Consider the following 12,451-nt stretch of genomic DNA (forward strand, 5'->3'; position numbering starts at 1 on the left):
CCATATACATAGAAAGTTTTTTTTTGAGTGCACTTTCCAACATCTGGTAATATTTTTGCTTGATACATTGGCAGAATTTATATTTATTGGCCTGCCACCAACTTGCAAAATTACATAACTATGTAAGTCGTTTTTCTTCTTTTGAGGTGGGCATCTCCTTTGTCTAGCTCCTTGTGCTTTTACTTGGGGAACTTGCTGGCAGTGAGAGCCGTTACGTTATGCAAGCTATTGTGGGTATTTTTCAACGTGGTCTTCTCTTGAAGTGCCACTAATGGATTAAACTACACCCACATGCTCCAATCTCTATGAGTCCATTTCTTCATGGTTGTAAATATTACAGAGAAGAGGTCAGGATATAAACCCCAGTATGCACCTTAAGCAGGAGTGAAATCCTCTGAGGTCTGCTACCGGTTCGCTTTGCGCGTGCATGCGCGCTGCAGGAACTATTGTGCAAAGGCACATTTTGAAGCCATCAGAGTCTGCAAAGGTAAATAGAATAGCGGGGGAGGATCAGCTGTGCTGCGCAATTTAGATTAGTTAGAAAGCAGAAAATCCTGTTTTCTAGCTAATCCAGATCGCGCGGCACAGCTAATCGTCAGATATATCTGTTCACCCTAATCCGTAGCATTTTTTACTGCTGGTTTGGGTTTACCGGCCCAAACCGGTAGCATTTCCCTCTGACCTTAATGAAGGCTAGGAGTCAATGCAGAACTATTAGAACTTGAATGTAAACATCTCAATGAACACTAGGTAGCATCAGAGAGTGGCAATAAACTAATTTTTTTGCTGGCATCTAGTGGTTTTTGCAACTCAGATATGTTAAACCTAAACCAGTGGTATACCTCTTAGGATGGATTGGTTTCCAGCTATGCATATGTAAATTAATATTTACACAATAGATGTGTTTCATTCTTGTTTCTTTCTGTTTTCCTGGTAGCTCTGGCTGATGATTTGGGGCATTTCTTCTTCAATGGAAACTCTGCTATTGACAATCCACAGAATTTTAGAGTGGCTGGCACTGTGTTCAAATACCGCCGTCCTTCCAATCTACATTCTGATGGTCTGGAATACATTATTGCACAAGGGCCCACTAATCACTCTCTCAATATCATGGTAAATAAGGCAAATTATGGTCCAACTACTTCTTACTACATCTGGCAGTTACATAGAGCCAGATATCTAATCCAAAATGCAAGATCATTAAACATTTCAAAATTGAATTAACTTCAGACAGACTAAATCTGTTTTAATTTAAAATCATTTGGTTTTTAGATTAGGTTTTCACAGCAGTTACATCACGTCTAAGTAAATTTCAACAGATCTAATAAAGAATCAGTGCCTTGTCTCTAATTAGCACCTGCAAAGAGGTGGATTTTTTTCCTGGATTTCAGCCTTTGAAGCTTAGCATGTTTATCTCCTCCAAGCTTATTTTAGACTATGAAGGCTGAAAAGAGAAAGGGGTAGCAGCCAAGGGCTAGAAGAAGAGAAAGCAAGGAACAATCATGGATACAGAGTAAAACTGTTTTATTTTAATTGATTGTGTGCCATCAAGTCATTTTCAACTCTTAACAACCACATAGATAGATTTTTCTCCATAATGATCTGTCCTTAACCTGTTCCTTCAAGTCTGTCAATGGTGCACTTTTCATTATTCCACTAGAGTCCATTCACCTTGCTGCCAGTCATCCTCTTCTCTTTCCCTCCATCTTTCTAAGCCTTAGAGCCTTTTCCAGTGAATGGGGTCTTTGCATAATGTGTCTGAAATAAGATAATTTGAGCCTAGTCATTAGTTATTTCTAAGAGTTTATCATTGGCTATGCGAGGCAGAGGTTGCTGCTCCCAATGCGCTGTGCACATGCACGCACGCACGTACGTCCGGATGAGATTTTTCTTGATGAACACATTCGGATTTTAAAGCATGGGTTCCAATAATTTCATGTTCATCTAATCAGAAGAAATTTCAGCTCAACCTATCTAAGGATAACATTGTAATGGATGGAGAACAAGACCCAGAGAAAATGTTTGGAGGGAATCATACTAACAGAAAGAAAATGCAAAGGACCAGCTATAGAAAGATGCTTCTATGTCTGGCCAAAGTTTGAAATTCACTTTATTATTCCCAAACAAAACCTTTATGACTCTCAGAACTTCCTCTCAGATATTGTTGTAGAGAATTTAAGAGGGTGGTTACCTGGCTTGGAAAGATGAATTATCGCATTCATGGATTTGTTCCTCTTTTTTTTCATGGGGATTTTTCTTGGGAGAACAAACAGAGATGATAAAAATGGTATCTTCAAAGAGGTGCTCTGGGAGTTCATTCTTGGATTTCAAATCTAGTAGACTTGGGGGCTATGAGACCTTCTGAGTAGATGTGCAAAATGTTTCAAGCTTGAAATACCTTTTGTTATTTAAACTTTACTTTACTAAAATGTTGTTCCAAATCTTGTGGGAAATGTTGCAAACTCACAATACAGTGATACCTCGTCTTACAAACGCCTCGTCATACAAACTTTTCAAGATACAAACCCAGGGTCTAAGATTTTTTTTGCCTCTTCTTACAAACTATTTTCACCTTAGAAACCCATCGCCGCCGCTGGGATGTCCCGCCTCTGGACTTCCGTTGCCAGTGAAGCACCCGTTTTTGTGCTGCTGGAATTCCTCTGAGGCTCCCCTCCGTGGGAAACCCCACCTCTGGACTTCTGTGTTTTTGTGATGCTGCAGGGGAATCCCAGCAGCGCAGAAACGGGCGCTTCGCTGGCAACGGAAGTCCGGCATTCTCTTTACTCCCAGAGAGGGGAGCCTCAGTGAAATCGCAATATCGCAAAAACACAGAGGTCCGGAGGTAGGGTTTCGAGGACTTTGGTGTTTTTGCGATGCTGCGGTTTCACTGATGCTCCCTTTGCTGGAAACCCCATCTCCAGACTTCCGTTGCCAGCGAAGCGCTCGTTTTTGTGCTGCTGGGTTTCCCCTGCTGGGATTTCCCTGCAGCATCGCAAAAACACAGAAGTCCGGAGGTGGGGTTTCCCATGGAGGGGAGCCTCAGGGGAATCCCAGCAGCGCAAAAACGGGCGCGTTGGCTGGCAAAAGGGGTGAATTTTGGGCTTGCACGCCTTAATTGCTTTTCCATTGATTCCTATGGGAAACATTGTTTCGTCTTACAAACTTTTCACTTTGAGAACCTCGTCCCGGAACCCATTAAGTTTGTAAGACAAGGTATCACTGTATTTTTAATGAAAATTTAGACTTCTAGTCATTTTGCATACAGCCACATCTGATTCCTGTATACAGTTGCTATATGAAGTGTCTTTCTCAAAGTTCTATAAGTAGAATCTTATGCAATTTCAAAGTGAGAGTAAGCTTGGTTATTTTTTTCCCTTTTTGTTAAAAGTACTACAATTTCAATGGAAAAATGCCACATGTTACATATGACTACACTGTGCCTGGAGCATTGTCACCAGCTGTGCAGACAGTTCCACCATCCATCAAGATGCCTCTCTATCTTCACTTACCAGAGCCTAGCCAAAATTACCAAGATGCAATTTCATCCATTTCCCAAGATTTCAATGCTTCTTGGGCTTCTGTCACAGAGATAACAGATGATACAGAAGAAGAACCTGGGGCCATGCCCTTCAATAGCCAGAACGTCTTCCTAAGTAATTCCACTCCCCAAGGCAAAGAATGGGGCTGGAAACATGAGGCACAGGAGGAAAATCTCAGCTTTCAGTTCCAACAACTTTATCATACAAGTGAAACAAATGAAGATGAAGAAGTGACGGCTGACAAAGAAGCAGATCTGGGTCAGTATCCTTTCATAAGTTTATTTACTCAATCATCTATAGTACAAAGTTGATGAGAAGTAGTTGGTGAGATGTGTGTTTCAAGTGCTTCACAGAAACAATACGAACAGGTGGGATTCAGCAGGTTCTGATGAGTTCTAGAGAACCAGTAGAGAAGATTTTGAGTTGTTCAGAGAACTGGTAAATGCCACCTCTTACTGGACCACCCCATCTATTCTTTGCCTCCTGAGTCTCACCTGATCGGGAGGAAATGGAGATTTTACAGCATCCTTCCCCTGCCATGCCTACCAAGCCACGCCAACAGAACCGGTAATAAAAAAAATTGAATCCCACCACTAAACTCAAAGTATTGCTCACACTATACATGTCCTTAGTTGTGAAATTGTACTTTTCCATATTCAAGGTTCTTATTTGGAGATGGAAAACTGAAGGGTAGGATTCTTTTTTTATAGTTCCTGGCAAAAAACAAACATGTTTATGTGAAATACTGACAATTTCAAAAATGTAATAGTGAAATTTAGTTTTCATCATAATTTCAGTGCAACATACCATAATCTAAATCAATGTTAATAATGATAGTCTAAATAATCAATATTTATAGTCTCTCTTTATTTTCCTACACACACACACACACACACACACACACACACACACAGACTGCAATTTATAGCAATATTACCCAAATCCTAAATAATAATACCTCATAATATTAACTTTGGACCTTGTCAAAGTATAGTATCTTTCCTTTTCATTGAAGCAGTCTTTGCAGATTTCCACATGTTTGAATGAAAAGATGCAGCTGATTTATTGAATGACAAAGAGTTTCTATGGTTGCTTAAGGATTAACGTCATTTTGTCAAAGAAAGCCACACATACAAGTTGTACATTCAGATGGCATATTCCAAATTAAATTTCATGTATGAGGCAGATTATCTCTGGAATTTTTTCCAGAGGTAGTATGTTAGCTTACTTAAATGAAACTTTGCAATTTTGTGTGTAGTCATAAAAGACAGGAAATCACTTTCAAATGCTGAAAAAAGGATGATCTAGTTAAACAGATACAGAAACTACTGAGGGGTGGCATACAAATCTAATAAATAATAATAATAATATGACTCATGGTCCAAGGAGAGTATTTCCAAATGTTTAGGGGGACAAAAGTCTTTTTAATTGTAGAAAGTAAACTGAATGTTGTAGGCCCCTTGGTTCATTTTCATTCTTCTTAAGCCCTCAGGCTCAATAACATTATGATCAGCACAGCCACGCCACATGGTGCAGCAAGATTTGAACTCCATGAAGCCAATAAGATTGGTCCATCCAGACAGCATCTCTTCAGATCACTGTGTCTCCAGGATCCACAAAATGCCGCTTTTTGTAGGGCATTGCATTACATGTCAGCTAAGATTGGAAGAAATAATTCAACAGTCGGGTTGTGGGGCCGTGCAAGTATCAAATGGCGAGAAGGACTGCCCAAGCGACCTACAAAAAAGAACTTTCCAGACAAAGTGAATGTCGACCCTTTTGCAATAAATGAAGCAACAAATGACACTGTCATGGCCATTTCTTCCAACCCTAGCTCCAATTCCAGGCTTCCAATGAGCTTTGGAAACGAGCAGTTGTCGGAGCCTCTTCAAGGTCCAGGTGCTGAAAGGTGAGGGGGAAAAAGATTTGGAAGAAAAGGGTTGTGTTCTGGTACAAGTTCAACTTTTCCCAGTCAGATAGCTCAGCACAATGAGGTATCCCAGATCATTTTATTACAGGCATTCTCACAATAACTCATAGTTATGATGCGATTCTTCTGCAGTATAATCTTTCCCATTGTGCAGGTAAAAAGAGGTTGAATTGACCCAGGCTCTAGGTGTAGCATCTACATGCTGGCTGGCTTAGTGAGTGAAGACAAAGACCCTCTGGAATATTCTCTCCAATTACCCGTCATCCCGAGTCAGAGCCAATAGGAATACACAAATGTGGTCACATGTAAAACTACATTACCCAGAGTGCAATTTCACTACATTTCCCCTAATGTAATATCTTAAAGAAACATGCCTAAATACAGTCCAACTATTTCTGTCTCTGGAGACAGCACAGGTTGAGTATTGTAAAAAAAAAAAAAAAGATGTAATGTGAAAAGAAAATATTCAGGAGGAACCCTGGCTTCCTTTCAAATTCTCCATTTTGAAGAAGAGCCAGTCTTTCCCCAGCCCCAGGATTAAAATGCACTGCATACTTGTTTAGCTTTAAAAAAAAACCCTCTCAGCTGCTTTCATCATAATTTTCCCAGCATATCAAAGATGACATTCCCTTTTTAAAAATAAATTATTTTGGAGAAAATGTAGATTTATGTAAATACAGTATTAAAAAATTAATTACATGTGGTTCTTCAAATGACTCTAGTTTTAAATGGCCTAAAGCAGTGATGGTGAACCCTTTTTTTCCTCGGATGCCGAAAATGTGTGGCGTGTGCTATCTCATGCAGGCCCACACTGATAATTCAATGCCTCCCATGTGTCCCACCCTCCTGTGCACGTGACCCCCCCCCCCCCCACTGCCCTGTTCCCTGTTCATGCACACCCCCGCTCTGTTTCCTGACTTCTCGTGGGCCCTTTGGTGTGCACATGTACACTGGAGCTAAGCTAAGGCAACTGCTTCTGTGCCAGCAGTTATAGCATGTGGCATGTGTGCCATAGGTTTGCCATCACAGGCCTAAAGCATCGATTTGCTATCCTTGGGAAATCTGAAGGAATCTTCATTCTTGAATTCAATTCAGTTAATGGATTGGATTGCTTTATGTACGTGAATATCAGCATTATCATCTGTTCCATACTCAGATTGGAAGAGGTGCTTTTAGATGCAAAGGGTAGCCTTCTCTGTCATTGGATAATTGCATCAGCTACAATGTGCTGATCAGTAATTGGTTTCACTTACTTTTGTTACTGGTTTGCATATGTGTGCACACGTGCCACTTCTGCACCTGTGCAGAACATCTGTAATGACATCCAGGTGGGTGGGCAGAGCCTCCTGCCACTGCCACTATCGATACGCCTAAACTGGGGCAAACTGGTAGAAATCCACCATGGCTGATCATTTTCCAGTAGTTTTGGATTCAGAGATACAGTGCTAATACATAGCCTTAGTGGAGGCAGATTGGAACATTGCACACTGGGGCAGTAAATCATAGAGACACAATGGGAAGCATCCTTTATTGGGAAGACTCCATTAGTATTTAAACTGCGTATTTTTGTTGCAGTCTAGTGTGGCCTTTACTTGAAGAACATTGCTCTCAGATGATTAAGTTCTCTACAATCCCTACAATTGTGACAGACTGTAGATAAGCAAACTGTGGAGAAGTAAACCAGGGAAGAACAGCATATTTCCCTTCCTGGGGTAAATCATCCATCCAGAAACTTACACTGAGATTTTTTTCCCACCCTGCAGCAATGACTTTGAACTGAGTCCTCTTGGCCGTGAGGACATCAGCTTGGCTGACATGTATCGCTGGAAGGTATCAGCCTACGCTCCTTGCAGCTCCACATGCACATCAGGTGAAACAACATGTAATTTTGGATACAAGTGTGGGCAGTTTTGAGTCTTGTGAAGGATTCTGCTTTGTGGTTAGTTTCTAGCATATAGAAATGGACAACAGTGTGCATTGTATTAAATTCTGTTTGCTGTATATTTGTGTTTGTCCTGCGTCGGAATGTATTCTTTATTTCCTTTAATATTACAAAAAACACCTTCCCTTGATGTTGCTTTATTATTGTGTCAGGTGAAACTTGTGAGCAGTTGTAGACGCTATGCATATAGGTAATAGAATTGTGTTCTTTGTTTGCTTGTTGTATCTTGTTTTGATTATTTTTACGAATAACTCAAGAAAGTGAACATATGCAGTGCACCTTCCTCCTCCTATTTCTCCTGTGAGGTAAGTTGAGCTGAGAGAGAGAGAGAGAGAAAGTGGCCGAAGGTCACCCAGCTGGCTTTCCTGGCTAAGGTAGGACCAGAACTCTTGGTCTCCTGCTTTTTGGGCTAGTGCCTTAATCGCTTTTGTATTCCTGTTGAGCTGTTCAGTGTAGTCTCCAACAGCTCAGGGACAGTAATGCAGATGGGTTTAATTAAGACTAATATTGTTCTTGTTAATTTTAATGTCTTTTTTCCTGCATGAATTTTTATTAAGTCTGCCTGAAGTGATTTGTTTCCACAAGGCGTTTCTGGCTGTGAACATGATGTGATTTTCTCTCATGCAGACACGTTCCTTCTTGATCTCTTCTTGCTACTCTCTTTTTCTCTTTCTCTTAATTTTATTAAAGATTTTTTTTTCCAAACAGGACAAATCTAAAACAAAAAGTAGCAGAAAGTCTATAAAAGTATATAAAATAGGAAGGAAGTACAGAAAGCAAAGGAAAAAAAGAATGTGTATTGAAGTCAGAAAAATAAGTGACCTCTTACCTGTACAGAGAAATTAGCAATCATATTATCCAACCTCCCTCCTTGGTATTACAAAAATCCCTTCAATCTTTGGTGTAGTCCTTTTTTTATTCTGTTTTCAGCAAAAAGTCCATAAAAAGTTTCCCATCTTTTAAAAATGTATATATTGTTTTTTTCCTCACCACAAACGGTCAGGACCACTCCAACTTCTTCACAATCCTCTTGTCCATTGTGGGTATTTCGGTATTCCTCCGTTATTGTGCATACTATATAATAGCTTTGTGCTGTTTCCATGTATAAAGTCACTCTTACGTGATCTTTTTCTTCAGTGGCTATCCACAAGTATCACTAAGGAAGTCCTATGATGTGATTATTATCTTCATTAATCATCAAGGCCATATGATCTGCCTTAATGAAGCATGTTGTGCTATCCTGAAGCTTCTCATAGTATCCTGCACCTACACAGAAGTCATTTCCAGCTTTAGTTAGGCAAGGTAAAGAGGCTCCTTTTCACAGCACAGGTTGCCATCGTTTTGATACCAAAGGCGAGCACTACACCTTCCATCATCAAAGTAGAATTAAGCAGCACATCACCCTGATGAGGGACTTGGCAAGTGATACTAGAGAAAGGTAGCAGAATGTTCTGTTGCAGTGCTTGCCAAAACTTGGCTAATTGTGTCATGCCAGGAACTGTGAAGAGTGCTCATAGAGTTGGATGGCTGATACATTCAAATAAATAAATAAAAAATAGAAACAAAGTGGTCAGGTTGTTTTTCAAAGCAGTCTTGAGGAAATGTATTGCTTGAGGTTTTGAAGATTTGTACCATTCTAATTCCTTCCCAACATAAACAACTACTATAGCATTTGAGCATTGTGTATCCAGTGACTGAACAACTTCAATTATTATATATTTCTGTGTTTCCTTTAGAAATTTGGGAACATAGTATATACAGTATATTCCTGCCATCCATCCAAAGTAGATCAGACTAGGAAACAAAAGTCACCAACTTAATACTACTTTTATTATAAGGTTATAGTGACAGAGTTGCATTTTTCAGAAGCTGCCCAACCCAAATAAGCCAGCCACAGACCAGGATACCAGGAACTAAAGTCTTTGCAGATAATTGAAGACAAACACAGCAGAAAGTTCTTTAAGAAAATACTTACTTCTTAGCAATACTATTCTATATATTTACACAGTAACTATCTCACTAGATGACTCTACTATACACTACAGTCACAAACCACACAATAACTACTTCAAGCCAAACTAACTTTCAGGTCACAATATCTTCAAGCCACAGGGTGACTAAGCATTCTTTCAGTGTTATATTCATTATGGTAATTACAATCTTTCTTTCTGTTTTGCAATTGGAATATTACATCAGGCTGGGCTTAGTCCTGACAAATCTCACAAGTCTGAAAGTGCTTCTGCTCCCCCACCCACTTTTTTTTTAATCTTGTGAGAAATAGGGAGAGTGTTTTCTGATTTGCTTTCTCAGATTACAGTTCTGACCCAGCCCTGGTTTCTTTTAACCTCACTATTATAATAAAAGTTCTTCCTACTCTTCCTCAAGGTTATTCTTTCTGTCGATTTCATTTCTTTGTGGAAAAAAAGGATGTGTTTTTTCACAAAACAGGGAGAGATGATCTTCTCCTGAGTAAATCCCAACTTTTTCTCTTTCCATGAGATCTAAGGTATGGGGATAAACAGTCACCTGCTGCTAACTTTGGACCATAGCTGTTAGTGAAGCACTTAATCCTGTAGTGACAGCTAATGATGATTCAGCTTTGCTATCTATGCAGGGATCAGCACCTCCTATGCTATGTGTGTCCGCTATGATGGAGTGGAAGTGGAAGAAACTTACTGTGATGCATTGACTCGTCCTGAACCCACCCATGAATTCTGCGCAGGCCGAGAGTGCCAGCCTAGGTGAGTGGAAAGAGCCAGCTCTTGTGTGTGTGCAGTTGGAACACCGAAATTAAACATTATTGCTTAAGCTAGCAGAAGATAATGTGAAATATTTATTTCTTGTGCAAATATAAATGTATGAAATGTATGAAAATTGCTATGAGAGTTTTAAAGATTTTGAATTTCAAGAGCAGAAGGAGCAGACACAATTGCTCCTACAAGGAGAAAAATGAGAGGCAACTATAATATATCTTTATGGAAGGATCTTTGGTTTAGGAGTCTGTATAGATCCTCATCCAGTTTTATTGTTTATTTTTTCCTTTTGCATCAAACTATGCCCACACTGCTTTTTTGTTTCTCGTGGAGGTGGGAGACCAGCCAGTGGAGTGAGTGTTCAAGAACCTGTGGTGAAGGTTATCAATACCGAATTGTGCGCTGTTGGAAGATGCTGGCTCCAGGCTTTGATAGTTCACTCTATGATGACATGTGTGAGTCAGCTGCACTATCCAGACCTATGGAACGCAAATCATGCAAGAACAAAGTTTGTGGGCCGCAATGGGAGTTGTCAGAATGGTCCGAGGTATGTTGCTGCTGGGTAGATTTAACACACACACCAAAAAAACTTCACAAAAGTTTCCAGATGTTTTGAACTCTACCAATCCTTTACCTTTAGTCATGTTGGCAAAGGTCGATGTCCAAAACATATTGAGAACATGAATACGCTTATCCCTGATTTTTAACATGGATTTCAGGAAACAGTTAGGCATGCATCTTTTCCAAGATGCAACTGTGTTAATGTATGAGCAGAGTAATCCTTGTTTACCAAAATGATGTACACACAGAAATGTTTAGATTGAGATTAGTTGTGAATAATTACTCAGCCACATACATATATACTGTACTAACTTGAATTAAAGTTTACTTTGAGAAATAACATATTTGGATAAACAGTCCAGAGTCATACACATAAGAAGTCAGAATAACAATCCAAATATACTGCACATAGTCTTTCTTACCAGTTGTCTTTGTCATAATCAGTAAATAAAGATACCAAACCTGAACACATGTTAGCTATAACTATATATAACTCCAATACAGAAAGATTGCAAAGAAAATGCAAAGCATACCTAATAGTGTAGCCAGACAAAGAAAAACAGAGAGGGTGACTCAGAGAAATAAGCTATAGCTCCCTCTTGTGGCAGTATGCAACACCTCAGCTAAATAGACATAGAGTTAAATAAACATATTACAGTGGAACCTCAAGATACGAACCTAATTGGTTCCAGGGGGAGGTTCGTAACACGAAAGGTTCGTAAGACGAAACATTGTTTCCCATAGGAAACAATGTAAAGTCAATTAATCCGTGCAACCAAAAAAAACAAAACGCAAAAAACCACTGCCGCCCGGCTGTCACCTTTTAAAACAGCCCGGGGGCTGTTTTAAAAGGTGACAGCCGGGCAGGGGGGCTTCCCAGCAGCCTCCCGAACCCGGAAGTTCGGCAAAAGTTCGGGGTTCGTGAGGCTCCGGGCCACATTCGCCTTCCTCAGCCACTACCAGCATCCAGCTCTTCCTCCGCTTCTCCCTTCTCTACAAAATGACAGCCTGGCGGCGGCCTGGAGGCTAGCAGGGGGACGGAATACGGGAGAAGGAGGGAGACAGCGTCCACGCTTTTCTTTCTTTGGCTAATTGGCTAAAGACGTTCCCAGCCCAGCGGCGCTTTTACATTGATCCCTTTCTCTGGCCACTTAGCTCTTCCTCCGAAAGGAAAGCGTGGAGGCTGTCTCTCTCCTCCCGTATTCCGCCCCCCTCCAAGCCGCATTCACCTTCCTCCGCCACCACCAGCATCCAGCTCTTCCTCTGCTTCTCGCTTCTCTACAAAATGACAGCCGGGCGCGGCGCGGAGGCTGGCGGCGGCGGGGGTGCGTGGAAGAGGTCCTCCCATATTCCGCCCCCCTCCAAGCCGCATTCGCCTTCCTCCGCCACCACCAGCATCCAGCTCTTCCTCCGCTTCTCGCTTCTCTACAAAATGACAGCCGGGCGGCGGCCTGGAAGCTGGGAGGGGGGCGGAATATGGGAGGAGAGAGGCAGCCTCCATGCTTTTCTTTTGGCGGAGCGAGAAGCAGAGGAGGAGCTGGATGCTGGTGGTGGCGGAGGAAGGCGAATGCGGCTTGGAAGCTGGGAGGGGGGGCGGAATATGGAAGGAGAGAGGCAGCCTCCATGCTTTTCTTTCGGCGGAGGAGCTAAGTGGGCAAAGACGTTCCGCCCCTCTCCCAGCCTCCAAGCCGCATTCGCCTTCCTCCGCCACCACCCGCATCCAGCT

General features: G+C 41.3%; 1 protein-coding gene across 3 annotated transcripts in view; it reads left to right on the forward strand.

Moving 5' to 3' along the window:
- The window catches only part of LOC139164477 (ADAMTS-like protein 2), a 55,298-nt gene that overhangs the window by 24,057 nt on the left and 18,790 nt on the right, over positions 1 to 12,451 (forward strand). For all 3 annotated transcript variants that reach the window (XR_011558625.1, XM_070746648.1, XM_070746649.1), the window contains exons 8-13: positions 938 to 1,113; positions 3,389 to 3,797; positions 5,025 to 5,448; positions 7,233 to 7,339; positions 10,026 to 10,152; positions 10,498 to 10,711. Coding sequence is in view for 2 of the 3 variants with exons in the window: in XM_070746648.1 (XP_070602749.1) it covers positions 938 to 1,113; positions 3,389 to 3,797; positions 5,025 to 5,448; positions 7,233 to 7,339; positions 10,026 to 10,152; positions 10,498 to 10,711 (1,457 nt within the window). In the remaining variant the exon portion in view is untranslated. The remainder of the gene's footprint in view (positions 1 to 937; positions 1,114 to 3,388; positions 3,798 to 5,024; positions 5,449 to 7,232; positions 7,340 to 10,025; positions 10,153 to 10,497; positions 10,712 to 12,451) is intronic.

This window comes from Erythrolamprus reginae, chromosome 3 (assembly GCF_031021105.1).
Source record: "Erythrolamprus reginae isolate rEryReg1 chromosome 3, rEryReg1.hap1, whole genome shotgun sequence".
Lineage (NCBI taxonomy): Eukaryota > Metazoa > Chordata > Lepidosauria > Squamata > Dipsadidae > Erythrolamprus > Erythrolamprus reginae.